Consider the following 18,656-nt stretch of genomic DNA (forward strand, 5'->3'; position numbering starts at 1 on the left):
CTTTTACCTCAAAATCTTGATGAAGGAGTTGCTTAAGGGACTCAATCTCAGTATTATCATTTCCTGTTACTACAATATCATCCACATATACAGCAAGGAAGGTAAGGAAGGATCCACTCTCTTAATAAACAAGGTGTGGTCTAACTGGGCCTGTACATATCCGAACCTTCCAAGGGCTTGTCTAAATCTATCAAAACAAGCTCTAGGGGACTGTTTTAGTTCATACAAGGCTTTATTCAACAGACAAACCTTCTTTCCTGTCTCTGTACCATAAAATCCAGGAGGCAACTACATGTAAACCTCTTCTTGCAAGTCTCTATTGAGGAAGGTATTTTTAATATCCATCTGATGCAACGACCAAGAGTAACTGGCTGCAAGAGATAATAAGACTCTGATAGTGGTCATCTTTGCTACTGGTGCAAAAGTTTCTAAGTAGTCAATACCATATGTCTGAGTAAATCCTTTTGCAACTAACCGGGCCTTATACCTTTCAATAAAACCATCAGCATTATGTTTCACAGTGAATACCCATTTACATCCGACCGGTTTCTTACCTATAGGCTGATCAACTATCTCTCAAGTATTGTTTCTGATGAAGGCATCCATTTATGCTTTTATTGCATCTTTCCATTTTGGTATTTCCAATGCTTCTTGTATTGTTCTGGGAATGGGAACATCGGCAATGGATGCGAGAAAAGACTTATAGGAGGGAGACAAATGATCGTAGGACAAGAATTGAGAAATGCTGAGCTGTTGTTGTTGTTCTTCAAGAAGATCTCAACTAGATGGGACACCAATATGCTATTATTGATAAAGAAGAAGGTTGGGGTGAGACATATGGTTGATGACCTCTGTTATATCAACATGCCTATCGAGGAACAAAGACTTGAAATGATGATGTTTCAAGGTTGAGTGCTCGGGGCGAAGATGTTTCAAGGTAGATCTCTTCGGAAAGATCAGAGAGGTGGAAGGAGATGGGAAGCTAGGAATTGGTACAGGGGTGTAGAGAAGGGAGCGAGGAGGAGACCGAACTTCTCTTACAGTAAGGCGGTTACGACTGGAGTTTGGCCGAATTTTGGGCACTCTGAAATCAAGAAGGTGGAGGACAGACAAATGATATTTACAGAGTCCCAAGGCATAGAGGCCAGAAGGAGATTCCTGAGAGATTGCTTGGTGGGAAGATTTCAGTGAAGGGTGGGGTTTCAAGAAGTGGAAAAATGGGTAAGTAGATGTTGGGAGGAGTGAAAGTAAAGAAATTAGTTGATGACCTCTTCCTGTTCGTATTCTCGTCGAGATCAGCGGCGGCTTGGATCCTTAAGCAGGGTCCATGGCAAATGGGGAGAAATCATCTCTTTTTGGACTGGTGGGGGGCAAGCGCTGGCTGCTTCTATCCGGAATCAAGCAAAGATTCAGACTATTCAAAAACCATTTGGGTGAGGGTGTATGGTCTTCCTCTGATACTGTGGTGCCCGAGTGTGATCAAGAACATAGGGGATGCTTGCGGTGGTTTCGTGGAAACCGATGACTCCCCTGAGGATCTTTTAACCTGTGAGTGGGTTCAAATGAATGTGAAAAGGTCTGGGAAGATTCCTGAAAAAGTGGAGGTTGTTGTGGGGGAGTCGGTATTTGAAATCTGTATTTGGCCTGAGTCGCTGCCGACGGTCCGAAGTTGGATGCAGGAGATTCATGAGAATAGTCAGTTCCAATTGTGGGGAAGGAGCTCGGAAATCTCTAACACGGTAGTCCTAGATGACGAGGGAGAAAGCTCACTGCCACAAGAGTTCCATTAAAGGTCATTGAGTTTCAAACCGCCACTGAGTAGCTTGCCGGAGGTCGACAGAGGGGAAGAAGATGGTCATGGAATCAATCTGATCCGTTCACAAGCAGTTCCGCTGGACGGCCAGGATCGTCCTCAGGCTGAGTGCTTTGAATCTTGCATGCTAGAATTAATGAAGGGAAGAAGTGGGGATTTTCCGAGGGTGGGGGATTTAAAAATTCTCATAAAGCAATGCATTAAAGAACTACACGCGGAATCGGACGTGGAGGTCTCGAGGTTTAAGGGGAGGGAGGCTCGACAAGGGGCCGGATCGGATTCCAAGGAAGATGAGATTCAGATTTGGACTCAGGTTCCGGATCCGGGTCAAGCTAGATTTAAGTCATTGTCTACCCACTCTACTCAATTGGCGAAGAAACTTGAAGGTAAAAAGTTTTTTAGTGAGCCTCGGTGGCCCACTGGTAGACAAACAGATTATAGTCCGGTTCGGTTGGAACCGACCTGGGTTAGTCTGCCATCCAAACAGTAGTTAAATCCAAGTGTTGGTTGTCCTCTAGCCCACATTCCTAGCCCTGATAATATGGTGATGGGTGATCTGAGTCAGGCTACTACTTCATCTCAAAAAGTTCGGTCTTCTTCAAAAAGTGTGTGGGAGATGGACAACAGGCAGCAACAAAGTCAAGAGCTGCCTCTGGTGCCAGTGGAAGAGATTCCATTGGTGGCAACCCCTATTGCGGTGGTGGGTAATGAGGTTCATAATGGGAATGTGGGAAGTTGTCTTGATCAATCCAAAGAGTTGGGAAATAGTGGTGTAAGCCCCAAGCAAATGAGGAGAAGCAACGGAGAAGTCTTGTTAGGAAACAAGGGGAAAGCGAGTTCATCAGCCGCGGGGGTAGGCAAGGACAGTAAGTCTGAAACTAATCAATCTTCTTGGGTGACACCGAAACTTCTGGGGCTGGGGACTTTCCTGGGAATTTCGATGGAGAGGATGGAAGCTGATACTATTATGTTCTTGGAAGGAATTGAACAAAGAGTGCTTATGGAGAGGGGAAAATTGGCGGCAAAAAAAGGGGGATTAAAAACAAAGAGAAGCAGAGAAATGATGAGATTAACTTGTGGTCTGAATGATAAGGCGGGGAGGAGTGAAGGGGCTGCGAGGGGGTCTAAGAAGATGTGAAGTGTGGGTCATTTTCTTTAGTTTTTTCTTATGATAGTGAAAATTCTTTCCTGGAATGTTAGAGGACTGGGGTCGAGAAGGAGGAGGATGATGGTATTCGAAGTCTAAGATTGTCTTGCTCCAAGAAACTAAGCTGGAGTGGGTTGATGCTGCTACAATTCGAAGTGTTTGGGGGGAGGGTCAGGTCAGATGGAAGGCCTTGGCAGCCTTGGGGAGTGCTGGTGGAATTGTGAGCCTTTGGGACCCTATTTTCTGTTCTTTGGTTTCTTGCAGAATTGGTAATTTCTCAATCACTCTGAGACTGAAACTACAAGATGGAAAACTTATTCAAGTCACAAACGTTTATGGTCCTGTTGATGTTAACTTTCGGGTGGCTTTTTGGGCGGAATTATCAGATTTGAGAGACCCTCAGAACTGTCCTTGGGTAATTGGGGGTGATTTTAATGCAACTATTTCGGTGAATGAGAAGAATACAGGGGGTAGAAGAACTGGTTCGATGAACATGTTTGCTGACTTCATAAACAGTATGGAATTAATGGACGTCCCAATTCAGGGTAATAGATTCACTTGGACCAATAACCAATCTGTCCCGACCCTGGTTAGGCTGGACAGATTCTTGGTTTCTTCAAACTGGGATGAATTCTTTCCTAATTTCAGACAGCCCTTCCTAGACTGATGTCCAACCATAGCCCTATTCAGCTTGTTTGTGGTCTCCGTGAGACAGTCAAATCCCCGTTTAAGTTTGAAAATGCTTGGTTTGAGAGGAAAATCTTATCCCCTTTGTTAGAGTTAGCCGAATAAGGGTAGATTAGTCAACTCACCTTGGTTAAGTTATGAGCTTATGTGGCAGTCTTATTAGAGGTTCTCTGTCCCATACTTAAGTAGGGGCAGTTTAGTCCTTGTACATTTAATTAGAGCCTAATCACTATTAAGAGGTCGACTGATAGGGTTTAGCTATCAGGTGTGCCAGTTCTTGCATCTTCTTCTTCTTCTCCTCTTCTTCTTCGTCTCCTCTTCTTCTTCTTCTCCTTCTCTTTCTTCTTCTCCTTACTGGTTCGGACTACTGTAGCAACAGTAGAAACATGGTATCAGAGCATGACAACTTCAGCTCGTGACCTGTTTCAGTTTGTGACAACTTCAGTTCGTGCTTCAGTTCTCTCTTTTTTCTTCTCTGGGCTGTCAATGGAGAAAAGTTGTTCGTCCCAGGCCTGAAACATCTCAGCTCTTCTTTTTTTTCTGGTGCGCAGAACCTCCTTTCCTAAGAAAACAACTTCAGCAGTGAATGGTTGGCTGAAGCTCTCAAACGAAGGTTGGTTATCTCTCCTCTTTGTGCTGTTGGTATTTCTGGGTTGAAAATCTTCAAGAACTTGAGAGGACTGATCAAAACCTACAGAACTAGGTTGGTTGTTGCCCTGGTTCTTGGAAAAATTCCAAGAACAGGCTGTGTTTACAGTGACCAAATGGTGTAAGGGCTGCTACTGTAGGTGGCCGAATGGTGCAAGGTGTAATGCAATGGTACTAGTTGAGTTCTTGTTGGTCTTGTGGTGCCCTCTTAAAAGCATTAAAGCAGGTCTGTATTGTGTGTGACAGCTATAGCTGTGTGGTGGTGCTTGTGATGCACAAACTCTGTTGAGTAGTTGTAAGAGAACTTGCATGTGGTTAGTAAGTGCTGAATTAAGGTCGGTGTAGTCTGTGTTTTTTTGTGAAATCAGTAGTTGTGTGGATAAGAACAAAGGCGTGCGTATCTATCATTGTGTTTAGGGATTGCTGTAGGTTCTAGAACATCAAACTCTTAACAGCAGCACTTAGTTGGTGATTGGGAATTCAGATTAGAGGCAGCATTGAAAGAGTATCATGGCAGCAATGGGAGATGGCTGTAGTGATCAGAAACCTAGTGTGGTGGTTTCCTCTGACTATCTAGGTGTACAGATGACCTCAATTAAACTGAATGGTGAGAACTATGTTCCATGGGCCAAGTCGGTGGAAGTTTTTCTCAAGGCAAAGAGAAAAGTGAAGCATGTGAAAGAAGATAAACCACCGGCTGACTCTCCAGGGTTTGATGATTGGGAACAGGAGGATGCTCAAATCATGACATGGCTATGGAACAATATGGAACCCAAAATAAGTGCCAACTTCATGTTCTTAAATACAGCTAAGGACATATGGGAACATGCCAAGAAGCTGTATTCTGGGCAAGATAATACTACAAGGGTATATCAGCTCTATCAGGGGTACTTTGGTCTACAACAAGGAAATAAAACCCTAGAAGAGTACTATGCCGGTATGAAGAACCTCAGAAATGAACTCAATGTCTATCATCCTCTCACTCCAGATGTTAAGGTTCAGCAACAACAGAGGGAACAACTAGATGTCACAAGGTTCTTAGTGGGGTTGAAATCAGAGTATGAACTAGTTAGGGCCCAACTAGATGTCACAATGTCTATCATCCTCTACCCTTCCTACACTTGAGGAAGTGTTTGCTCGGCTTCGCAGGATTTCTTTGGGACAGACAAAGAATCCCACACAGTCTGATAGATCAGATTTTGTGACAGCCAGAGGAGGTGGATGTGGTACGAAAGGGGGAGGACATGCCTCCCGAGGAGGTCGTGGTGGTTCTATATTTGGCCGTGGTGGTGGTCGTGACTCACGAGGAGGTCGTGGCAAAGAAAAAGGCAGCTCTACAAGGAAGTGTACCCACTGTGGCAGGGAAGGACATTCTGTAAATTTCTGTTATGATCTTCACGGCCGCCCTCCCTCTAAATGGGCCAATCATGTTGTTGCTGGTGGGGTTGATGTCAGTGATAATCAACAGGCAGACCTAACTCCTTCCACATCTACATCTGTTTCCGGAAGGGAGATGGTGAGTGTACCGCGTGATGAGTATGAGCGGTTCCTCCAGTCCACTTCACAGCACACTACTGCTACTCTTGCCCACTCAGGTATAGCTTGCCTGTCATCTAAAACCTCTCCTTGGATTATTGACTCTGGAGCCTCTAATCACATAACCGGGACTCCAGGTGTGTTCTCTTCTCTCTCTGAAACTTCCACATCTCAAACTGTTACCCTTGCCAATGGTTCCTCCTCTCCCATCTGTGGTGTTGGCAATGTTGACATGGCTTCTCTTTCTTTATCATCTATTCTATATGTCCCTAAGTTTCCATTCAATCTTATGTTTGTTAATAAATTAACCAAGACTCTTAACTGTTCTATTACTTTTTTCCCTTCCTCTTGTGTTTTTCAGGATCTCAGGATGGGGAAGAAGATTGGTGGGGGGCATGAAGCTGGTGGATTGTATTATCTTGACGGTGGTGGATTGTCAGTTGCACTTCAGACTTCACTCACTCCTCTACAGTGGCATTGTCGATTGGGACATCCTTCTCTCAAGGCACTCAAGATACTAGTTCCGTCTTTGAGTCATTTGTCAGTGTTACAGTGTGAGTCGTGTCAGTTTGGGAAACATCATCATGTTTCCTTCAGTCCTAGAGTTGAAAGTCGTATGTTGAGTCCTTTTGCTTTGGTTCATTCAGATGTTTGGGGCCCGATCAAAATAGAGTCTTATAATGGTTACAAGTATTTTGTCACTTTTATTGATGATTGTTCAAGAATGACATGGATTTTTTTAATGAAAGAAAGGAGTGAATTATTTTCCATTTTTCAAAAATTCCATGCTGAAATACGTACACAATTTGGTGTTCCAATCAAAGTTCTTCGTTCAGATAATGGTCGTGAATATTTTCTTACTTCCTTTCAACAGTATTTAGAACAACGTGACATATTCATCAAACTTCATGTGCATCCACTCCTCAAAAAAATGGGGTGGCTGAACGGAAGAACCGTCGTCTCCTTGAAACGGCTCGGTCTATTATTCATCATATGAGTGTTCCTAAACGGTTTTGGAGTGATGATGTACTTACTGCGTTTCCTCATTAATCAGATGCCCTCCTTTATTTCTTCATGGTCGGTCTCCCTTCTCTATCTTGTTCCCCACCCTGTCTCCCTTTCCATTAACACCTCGTATCTTTGGCTGTGTGTGCTTTGTTCACAATCTGAGTCCTGGAATAGACAAGTTGGATGCACGCTCCATTAAGTGTCTTTCTTGGCTACTCTCGGACTCAAAAAGGGTACAAGTGTTACAATCCCATTACTCGGAAGTGCTATGTCTGTCCTGATGTCACCTTTTTTGAGTCTGTTCCCTTCTTCTCAGGAACTGATGTCACCCTTCTTCGTCCCCACCTTTACTTCCTCTTCCTCTTCCGGTCAGTGATCCCGTTCTGGGTGTTCCTGTTGGAGTTGACTCATCACCTCATCCAGTGCAGATCCCTACTGAATGACCACCAATTCGGCAAGTGTATACACGTCGAATGACACCGGCCCCTCCTCCAACTTCTACCTTGTCTGCGGATCCTGTCGTTGCTCCTGTTGCTGAACCCTCAGGACTTGATCTACTCATTGCCTTACGGAAAGGTAAACGTAGTTCTACTCTCCATCCCATTTCCAATTTTGTTTAAGTATCTCGCCTTTCCGCCTCACATTGCCAGTTTGTTTCACTATTGTCATCTATTTTCATACCTAACAATGTCCAAGAGGCTCTTAGTTCACCTGGGTGGAGGCAGGCAATGGAGGAGGAACTCTCTGCTCTTCAGCATACTCACACGTGGGAGCTCACTACTCTTCCTCCTGGTAAGCATGTTGTGGGTTGTAAATGGGTGTATATTGTTAAATACTTGCCAGATGGCAGTGTGGAGCGTCTGAAAGCCAGACTTATTGCTAAAAGTTATTCACAGTTGTATGTAGTGGACTATATGGAGACCTTCTCTCCAATGGCTAAGATTAGCTCTGTCCATGTGTTAATTTCTCTAGCAATTATGTATGATTGGCCCTTATTTCAACTTGACATAAAAATTGCCTTCCTTCATGGTGACCTTATAGAGGAGGTATATATGGAGCAACCACCTGGGTTTGTTGCTCAGGGGGAGGCTGGTAAGGTGTGCAGACTGAAAAAGGCAATTTATGGGTTGAAACAATCGCCTCGTGCTTGGTTCGGGAAGTTTAGTGAAGTGGTGAAGAATTTTGGAATGAAGCAATGCCAGGTTGATCACTCAGTGTTCAGCTATGACTCAGAAGCTGGAAAGATTTTATTAGTGGTCTATGTGGATGATATTGTCATAACTGGCAGTGACAAATTGGGGATCGACAAACTCAAGGTCTTTCTGCAAAATCATTTTCAAACAAAAGACCTTGGGACATTGAAGTATTTCTTGGGTATAGAAGTTGCTAGATCAAGACAAGGTGTAAACCTGTGCCAAAGAAAATATGTTCTCGATCTATTGGACGAAACAGGACTGTTAGGTGCAAAACTGGCTGAGACTCCTATGGAACCAAATGTTAAGTTGAGCAGTGATATAGGGGAAATATTTGATGATCCTGGAAGGTATAAACGACTAGTGGGGAAGCTGAACTATTTGACTATCACGAGACTAGACATCTCTTTTGCAGTCAGTGTGGTGAGCCAATTTATGCAGAACCCTCGTATATGTCACTGGGATGCAGTTCTTAGAATTGTAAGATATCCGAAGGGAGCTCCGAGCCGTGGGCTATTGTATAAACCAGGAGGAAAACTTGAAGTAGTTGGGTACACGAATGCAGATTGGGCGGGCTTTGTGTCTGATAGAAGATCTACTACAGGTTACTGCACATTTCTTAGAGGAAATCTTGTGACGTTGAAGAGTAAAAAGCAAACGGTTGTGGCTAGAAGCTGTGCTGAAGCCGATTACAGAGCCATGGCACACACTACATGTGAATTAGTGTGGTTGAGGAATCTCCTACAAGAAATCCGGTTCCACATGGATAAACCTATGAAGTTGTACTGTGACAATCAAGCTGCGCTCCATATCTCATCCAACCCTGTTTTTCATGAGAGAACAAAGCACATAGAGATTGATTGCCACTTTGTGAGGGAGAAGGTTCTTACTGGAGAGATAAGCACAGAACATGTAGGCTCAGGTGATCAGTGGGCAGATTTGTTTACAAAAGCCTTAAGCTCAAGGAGAGTGAACTATATATGTAACAAGCTGAGATTATATGACATATATTCTCCAGCTTGAGGGGGAGTGTTAGAGTTAGCCGAATAAGGGTAGATTAGTCAACTCACCTTGGTTAAGTTATGAGGTTATGTGGCAGTCTTATTAGAGTTTCTTTGTCCCATACTTAAGTAGGGGCAGTTTAGTCCTTGTACATTTTATTAGAGCCTAATCACTATTAAGAGGTCGACTGATAGGGTTTAGCTATCAGGTTCGACAGTTCTTTCATCTTCTTCTTCTTCTCCTTACTGGTTCGGACTACTGTAGCAACAGTAGAAACACCCTTAATCAGCTCTGTGTGGAATGAGTTGCAAGTGGAGGGCTCTAGTTCTTTCGTTATGGCATCAAAATTAAAGGTTGTCAAGGGTAAACTAAAAATTTGGAGTAAGGAGAAGAATATGAAGTGGGTTACTGATAAGAAGGCTTTGTTGATCACCATTGTAGAGATTGATAGAGCTGAAGAGGCGGGTCCCTTGTCTGAAGATCTGAGACTTAAGAGGTCAATTGCAAAAATCAGATATGATAAGATGGCAGTTGAGGAAGAGAGGAAGTGGAGACAAAGAGCCAAATCCATTTGGCTTAACGAGGGGGATAAAAATACAAAGTTCTTTGACAAAATGGCAAATTCTCGTGCTAGGTTCTCTTCAATCAGCAAGCTGGTGTGGGAGGACAGGTGTGGTGAGTCTAGTTCTTAAGTCAAATCTGTAGCTACTTCTTTCTATAAGAACTTTTATAAAGAGAAGTAGGTTCAGAGACCTTTTCCCTCCGAGCTCCAATTTAATAAGTTAAATGAAGAGCAGAAAATCTGGTTAGAGAGACCATTCTCAGAAGAGGAAATTAAGGGTGCAGTAAAGAAGCTAGAAAATGATAAATGGCCGGGTCTTGATGGGTTCTCTAATCTATTCTATTTAAAATGATGGGATATTGTGAGGAGTGATCTGATGCAGGTGTTTCAGGCATTTCGCACTAATGCCTCCTTTCAGAGAAGTCTGAATGCAACTTTCATCACTCTTATTCCAAAAATTGAGGGGGCTGTCAATATAAAGGACTTCAAGCCCATTAGTCTCTTGCACAGTTTCTACAAAATCTTGGCTAAGGTTTTGGCTGAAAGAATGAAGTGTGTGTTAGGTAGTGTTATCTCTTGTAACCAAAGTGCTTTTGTCCCGAGTAGACAGATGGTTAACTCTATTCTCATTGCTAATGAACTGTTGGAGTCTAGAAGAAGAGAGGGGACCCCAGGTGTTCTGTGTAAACTGGATATTGAAAAAGCTTGTGATCATGTTAACTGGCACTGCTTGGATCTGGTTTTGGAGAAAATGAATTTTGGGCAGCGTTGGAGAAACTGGATCAGAGTTTGTGTTAAGACTCTTAAGTTCTCCATCTTAATTAACGGGCAAAAGATGGGGTTTTTTGGAAGTTCAAGAGGTTTGTGTCATGGAAATTTTCTCTCTCTTTAGCAAGAAGGCTGCTGAGAATGGGCTTTGGGAGGGCTTTGCAATTGATCCGAGGAAAGAAAAAGTCAATATTCTTTAATTTGCTGATGACACCTTATGCTTTGTTGATGCTTCTCCTAATCAACTGGAGGTGGTGCTTGGAATTTTGAGTTGGTTTGAGGTGGTGTCTGGCCTTAAGGTTAATTTGAGTAAATCTCAGATTATCCCTGTAGGTCTACAAATCTAGAAGTTTGTGTAGAAGTTATGGCTTGTCAGACTGCCCATCTTCCAGTCAAGTACTTGGGGCTCCCTCTGGGAGCTAAATATACTTCCTCTCAGATTTGGAATCCAGTGGTTGAAAGAATGGAGAAGAAATTGGCTTCCTGGAAAGCTAAATACATTTCTTTTGGGGGGAGAGTGATTTTGATTAAGAGTACTCTTTCTAATTTACCTACTTACTACCTCTCCCTATTTCCTATTTTTTCCAAAGTGGCTAACAAAGTGGAGCAACTACAGAAAAACTTTCTCTGGAGAGGTTGGGAGGAGGAGAAGAAGGTTCATGTTGTAAACTGGGATCAAGTGTGTCCTCCTAAGGAAGTTGGAGGATTGGGAATAAGAAAATTGAAGAAATTCAATTCTGCCCCCTTGTGTAAATGGCTTTGGAGATTTGCAAATGAAAGAAATGCTTGGTGGAGAAAGCTGATTGTGGACAAATATGGAGTGGACTGGGGTGATTGGAGATCCAATTCTCCTATTTCAAGAGGGATAAGTTCCATTTGGACATGTATAATGAAGAACGCTAGTTTATTTGAGGAAGGAATCGGTTACAACTTTGGAAATGGGGAAAGAATCAAATATTGGAAAGACTCTTGGTGTTCTGAAGTGTGTCTGAAAGATGCCTTTCCTCTCTTGTATCAAATTTCTGTAAATCAGGACTCCTCGGTGGCTGAGAATTTCAATGTGGATGGTAACTCTTTCAGTTGGAACCTAACTTGTAGGAGGCGCCTCTTTGACTGGGAAATTGAGGAGTATGCAATTTTGTTGGGCCTGCCCCAGAACCAAAGGATTGACCCAAACATGGAGGATGCTTGGAGATGGAAATGGGAAGCCGATGGCATATTTTCTATTAAGTCTATGTTCAGTAAGTTGATAAGTTCAGGTCAGGAAAACTTTCCGGCTAGGCAGATTTGGAGCTCATTCAGTCCTTCTAAAGTGAAGTTTTTGCTCTGGACAATGGCTTTAAATAAATGTCTATCCAAAGTTAATCTAGTGAAACGTGGCATTCAGATTTTGGATATGTCATGTGGCTTATGTGGTGCGGTAGTAGAAACTACTGAACATCTAGCCTTACATTGCCCAATCTCAAGTTATATTTGGAGGCATTTTCTCCAAGCTTTGGAAATCAGCTGGGTAATGCCAATTTCTATGAAGGATCTGCTGTTGTGTTGGCAGATTGAGGGTCTCAGCAAGAAAGGTATCTTGGTTTGGAAGACTATCCCGGCTGCTATGCTTTGGACTATCTGGATCGAAAGAAATAACAGAATTTTTCAGGGCAAGCTAAATCTTCAGATGAAATGGTGCAGATAGCTGTGGGTAAACTTCTGTCCTAGGTGTCGGCATCGGAGTTGTTTAAAAATCAGAATTTGAGTCTATTGTTTAGATCTCAGAACTGGTTGTATCTGTAATTTGTGGTGGCTCTAGGCAGCCTCTAATGGCCTAGGCTCCTTTGTACTGGTTCTTATTTTAATAAATTACCTTACCTTTTCAAAAAAAAAAAAAAGAGAGAAATGCTGTGAGTTGTAGATGTGGTGCAATGATGCTTGCCCTTACGAACTGCTATGGGAAGATCAAGATCATCTAATGAAGGTGAAGGTTCCATGGTGGGATGTCTTTCATCTGTAGTATTTGTGGTACCTAGATCTGGCTCTATAGAAGGAATTGGGGCTACTATGGTACCGGGATCTGGATCTGCAGAGGAGACTGGGACTGGCCTGCACTGTTGATGTCCGAAATCAACCTGTCTCCATCGTCTGTGATAGACTCTCACATCCCTGCATCTCTGACAGCCCTCCCCATTATACCCCTCTTCACTTAATGGGATAGGTAAAGGAACTTCTGACGAGTTAACCCCATCCTTACTATCCTCCCCCTGAGGAGAAACCCTTGGGTAATAGGGTACATCTTCAAAGAAAGTGACATCTATTGAGACAAATCTTTTCCCAGAAGTAGGTTCATAGCAGCAATATCCCTTTTGAGTTTGTGCATACTAAGGAAAATACATTTTGAGGTCTTAGGATCAAACTTGGAACGGTGAGGGCAAAGAATCTGAACAAAGCATGTACAACCAAAGGTTTTAAGGGGAATGGTAAATAACTTTTTATCAGGATATAAGAGGGTAAATGGAGATTTCATGTCAAGAACCCGTGAAGGAATCCTATTGATGAGATACACTGTTGTAAGAACAGCATCCCCCCAAAAACGTATAAGCACATTGGAGGTAAACATAATGCTTCTGGCTGCCTCCAATATGTGTCTATTCTTTCTCTCAGCAACCCCATTTTGCTGTGGTGTATGAGGACAGGTACTCTGATGGATAATCCCATGTTCAAGCAAATAGGAGGCTAATGGGTTTGCAAAATATTCTTTCGCATTATAAGATCTAAAAATTTTGATTTTGACCCTAAATTGGGTTAAAATCATCTGATGAAAGATCCGGGTTAATGTTGGAACCTCATCTCGAGAATGCATGAGATAAATCCACGAAAAACGAGTATAATCATCAACAAACAGTAGGAAATATCTGTACCCCCCCATGGCAGTGGTATGGTAAGGTCTCCAAACATCAGTATGCATAATTTCAAAGGGAATATTACTTCTATTATTACTTAATGAATAGGTTGTCCTGCTGTGTTTTGCAAGTTCACAACTCTCACATTTCAAACTAGACATCTGGATAGATTCAAATAAACTAGGAAACAAACTCTTCAAAGCCCGAAAAGATAAATGACCCATCCTATTATGCCAAAGCATAGCCTGATCAACAGATTGAGAAACACAAGACCTCGTAGTCTCACTATCTTCCCAATTAGGACTCCCTCCAAGCAGATAGACTCCATTTGCCTCACAGCCAATCCCAATTACCTTACTTGTCTCCAGATCCTGAAAAACACATCGATCCGGAAAAAATGTTACTGAACAATTCTGGTTTTTTGTAATGCTACTAATTGAAAGCAAGTTAGTACTAAGCTTAGGAACATGTAAAACCGAAGATAAAGGAAATGGCATTAGACAACTTGATGTCTCCCTTGCCAGAAATAGGAACGAGGGAGCCATCAGCAATGGACACTTTGTCTCTGCCTGAAGATAAGTGATAGGTAGTAAATAGTGACGGCAAGCCAATCATGGTTAGATGCTCCAAAATCTATTATCCATGAACGTTCTGTATTACCTGTAACTGAGGCATGGTGAGCTAAGGCCCGATTACCTGAATGAGCAAAAGCTGAGGTAGGGGGTACTGATGGTGTCTGAGGAGGTGGAGCTGAATTACCAGCTTCATTTTCCAACTGAACTAGAGCAGCTCGGTCAGCAGCTAGAGTATCTAGAGGATTGCCTCTTGTGCTAGATGATGTTGTACTATCAGTGTTAATAGCCATATTTGCATTCCCCTTTTTGTTTCTGAGTTTTACTGGAACTAGATGTGGATGTAACTTCCAACAGGTCTCTTTAGTATGTTTAGGTTTCTTGCAATGCTCACATACTAGGTCCTTCTTAGCTTCCTTCTTCATGTCTTTTTCCTTATCACTCCCAAATTTGGGCTTAACTGCTGCCAGAGCTGATTCAAAAGGTTGTTGTTGTAGCATAACTTTTCTCCTAGTCTCTTCGTTGTGCACTAAGGAATAGGCCTGGGACAGAGTTACACTGTCTCTTGTCAACAGTTGTTGTCTCACAATATCATATTCCGAATTTAGACCAGCCAGGAACTCAAACACTATATTAGTTTCAATATGCTTTCTGTAAATTTGTGCATCCTTCTGACTTTCCCATTCAATTGATTCAAGGTGGTCAATTTCATGCCACAGGGATTTCAAGATTGAAAAATAAACAGAAACTTGTTTCTCACCTTGCTTGAGATTTTTAACCTCACATTTCAGCTCATAAGCCCTAGCAACATTAAGGGGCTGAGAGTAGGTTTCTTTCACAACATCCCATATTTCTGTAGCTGTTTTTGCCCATAAGTAGTTTCGGCTGACGTGTGGCTGCACAGAATTGCACAGCCATGTCATCACTAAATAATTTTCCTGAATCCACTTAGCATAAGTGGGATCCTCCTTATTTGGTTCCTTCACATCTCCCAACAAATAGTTCAGCTTTCCTCATCCCCCAATGGCCATCATGGCTGATTGGGCCCACTCTAAGCAGTTTGAACCATTAAATTTTACAGTTGTAATCTGGAAGGTGTTTTCAGTCATGTCACCTGAACCAGTCCCAAAAACACCCTCCCCTTGGTGCTTGAACTCCATTCTTGGTTAGGGGTTAAGCAAAAAGCACCTTCTATTTACTGCAACAATCAGCCTACTGGGTCTGAAAAAACTAACGACAGTAGGTCTAGAAGCATAAATCAGATTCAGAGAAAGAAAAAAAAATTCCAATTCACTGTATCACTGTATCAATCAGCCTACAAAATCTGAGAACTAATAGCAGTTGGCCTGGGTACAGAACTCCAAAAACAAAGATCAGAGAACAGATATCTGATACCAGCCAAACTTAAAAACAAGTCTAATCTCTTATCCAGACACAATAACAGTCCTGGATTTCAGGGTTTTCTCTTAAAACCCTAGAAGAGAAAAAGAAAAAAATAAATTCTATATAACCGTACCTCACAAATTAAGCAATCCTTAGTCCTCAAGAAGGAATAAGACCTTACCCAGGAATTTCTGAGAAAAAAAAACCTGATCTTGATTCAAAAAATTCTTGCTGAAATTCTGATCGCCAACTTCAGTTTTCTCAAAACTGATCTTGATTCTGATCAACCCGAGAAACTTCTGAAACAGAACTGATCTCGGAGAAAAATCTTCTTGATCACCAACTTCAATCTTGATGAGAGAACCAAAAAATCTGATTGGCACCTCCAATCTTGACCAAAGACCTAACCTTGATCACTTAATTCTTCTCTGATTCTTCCTGATTACAAGGAGCACTTTCCAATCCTTGGACAGTTGCTGAAGACTTCTTGTAATCTCCAAGAATCAGTCGAATGAAAAAATTCAGCCCTAAATAATTTTCATGTGGTCGGCTGAATTAATTTCACATGGGAAACCCTAGATCGAATGCTCTGATACCAAGTAGTCGCTCAGGATTGAACAAACACTTAAAAGGAGAAAAAAAATAAGAAAAGAAGAGGGAGAGAGAGAGAGAGAGAGAGAGAGAGATTTTGATAAAAGAGAGTTGGGTTGATGTGTTTAAACAGCTGCCCCCCTCTTAAATTTATATACATAGTATCATACTTGTAAAAGGACTGAATTGCTTACATGGCAAGATAAGATAAGATAAAGCCGAAAAAAAGACTAGTCCTAATCTTATAAAAGACTAGTCCTAATCTTATCACAAAGAACTAATCCTAATCATAACTTATTGCTGCCATACGAACAGTGGGGACCACCTTAGTGGGGTCCACATTAGTGTTCTCTACAGGAGATAAGTACATTTTAGGGCATGGACATGGGCATATTTGTAGAGACTGATTTACATCTCTTACACTTTCTTTCCCTTTTTAGCTGTTGGGAGCACATGTTTATGTTGTATCATATGTACATTATCCTTTTTTCTATTTTTTATTCTTTCTTGTAAGTGAGGGGCATGATTGTCCTTTCTCATTCTTGTACAAATTACATATATAAGATAATATTTTTGGGCGTGTGACTCATTTGAACACACCCTTTCATTCTGGTTTTCTCTTATTTGAACTGAGTTGACATGGTATCAGAGCAAGTCTCTCAAACCTGTCTCGACCTATCTACATCATTTTGGGAACACTCTGGATGCTGTACTGATCAGCACAAGTTTTCCACTTGTTTCTGGAAAATCGCCTTCAGCCCTAAAGTTTCCACTCTTTCTCTTGATCAGCTGCTTCAATCACTGTGAAATTTCAGATCTGAAGTTGCCCAGGTCAGTTTTAATTGGTTCTATAATTTTTTTTGATCGGATAGCTTTTGGGGGGTGTTTTGTTCTCCTCCTTGTTCGATAGTCCAGTAAACTTAGTTTTTTTTGGGACTTCCATCAGTCTTCAACCTTTGTTTGGCTGATCTGTAGTTGGATCTTGATCCCTCTTTGTGTTGTGTGATTGCACACTTATCTGATATCTAGTTTTGGTTCATTTGGTGGTACGGATGCCCTATTTTTCTTAGGTTTTCTTGAATCCTTCTGCTGAAATGGCTCTGGAGAAAAGGGATATCCTCCCAGTGAAGTTTGATGGGACTAGTTATGCTTTCTGGAAGTTCCATTTCCAGTTCTTTGTTGAGGGGAATGGTCTTTGGGGGGTATGTGGAATTTAAAACTCTGCAAGGATGATGGGAAAATTCTTGCTGATAGAACTCTTTATCGACAGCTTGTTGGTAGTTTTATCTACCTCACCATGACATGCCCAGATATTTCTTATGCGGTCCAAGTAGTCAGTCAATTTGTTTCTTCTCCTTGGCGACCTCACATGGCTGCAGTTCTTTGTATTATCATATGTGTTAGTGGAACTGTCACATGGCTTGTTCTTTCATACATCCACATCTCTTAGCCTATCAGCTTGAGCAAATGCTAATTGGACAGGATGCTCATACACTCCATGCTCTACTACTGACTGGTGTGTCTTTCTTGGAGATTCTCTCATATCTTGGAAATGTAAGAAGCAGCAGACTGTTTCCAAATCTTCTACTGAGGCTAAGTATAGTGCTATGTCCTTTGTGTGTAGTGAGATTGTATGGCTCAGGGCTCTCCTTGATGACCTTGGTCTCTCATTGCCTCCAACCCCATTTTCCATGAGTGGACTAAGCATATAGAAGTTGACTGCCATTTCATTAGAGATCTGTTTTCTGCTGGACATATATGCTTGTTACATGTGCCCTCTGATTTACAGTTGGCTGATTTATTCACAAAGGCCATGATCCATGCTCGTCACCAGTTTCTACTTGACAAACTGATGCTTGCACCTCGGCATCAGTTTGAAGGGGGTGTAGAGACTGATTTACGTCTCTTACACTTTATTTCCCTTTTTGGCTCCTAGGAGCACACATTTCTGTTGTATCATATGTACACTATCTTTTTTTCTGTTTTATTCTTTCTTGTAAGTGAGGGACATAATTGCCCTTTCTCATTCTTGTACAAATTACATATATAAGATAATATTTTTGGGCATGTGACTCATTTGAACACACCCTTTCATTCTTGTTTTTCTCTTAGTCGAACTGAGTTGACAATATTAACAAACACATGCATAATCATACTCATTCATGTGAAAGGTTGATGGAAGAAGAAACAAGAATGCCTTAAGGTTACAATAGGATTATCTTCTTCATTGGTGAATCTTTGTTTTATTTTTTTTTTTTTTGCATTTTATTTTGTGTTTGAAACATTTGTGGCCTTGTTTGATAGCTTTTGTTACTCTTGTCATGTGTTAATGCACTGGATTTGTATGTAAAGGATTTAGTTGTCCCTTCTCTCATGAGCAAAGGAATTGAGTTTTCTTCCACAACCTTGTCAATGGTTCCAGGCATTCCCATTAGGCCCATGCTTGCAAGGTAATCGTTTATGGTTGTTATTAATCTTCATTTCCATTTGTATTTCTTCATAAAGTGTACCTTGATGTTGTATATGATTTTGTCTATATTTAGTTAACATAATTTTTTGTATTATGTGTTCTTTGTGACAGAATTGCCAATGGAGTTCCTCAAACACTACAAATTTTTGAAGGCAGAGCATTTACATGTGAATATAAGTAAGTCTTATTTCTTCAGTTGATTCCCCCCTTTTCTCTCCCTTATTACCCTCTTTCTTTCTATCCTTGGTACACAACTTTCATTCTTGCCATGTTATCTTGAATATCCTTTGTGGTTGATTGATAAGCTTCCTTATTGAGGAATAAGGATTGTTTGTCATTGATTTGAAATTGTTTTCTAAGAAGAAGAAGAAGAAAGAAGAGAAGAGGA

At 41.6% G+C, this 18,656-nt stretch overlaps 1 protein-coding gene across 8 annotated transcripts in view; it reads left to right on the forward strand.

The window, feature by feature from the left end:
- Positions 1–18,656, forward strand: part of LOC104587736 (DNA ligase 6-like) — a 121,898-nt gene that overhangs the window by 63,466 nt on the left and 39,776 nt on the right. For all 8 annotated transcript variants that reach the window (XR_016085466.1, XR_016085467.1, XR_016085465.1 and 5 more), the window contains 2 exons: positions 18,151–18,248; positions 18,380–18,445. Coding sequence is in view for 4 of the 8 variants with exons in the window: in XM_088903048.1 (XP_088759174.1) it covers positions 18,151–18,248; positions 18,380–18,445 (164 nt within the window). In the remaining 4 variants the exon portion in view is untranslated. The remainder of the gene's footprint in view (positions 1–18,150; positions 18,249–18,379; positions 18,446–18,656) is intronic.

This window comes from Nelumbo nucifera, chromosome 4 (genome assembly GCF_055504915.1).
Source record: "Nelumbo nucifera cultivar China Antique chromosome 4, China Antique-T2T, whole genome shotgun sequence".
Classification (NCBI taxonomy): domain Eukaryota; kingdom Viridiplantae; phylum Streptophyta; class Magnoliopsida; order Proteales; family Nelumbonaceae; genus Nelumbo; species Nelumbo nucifera.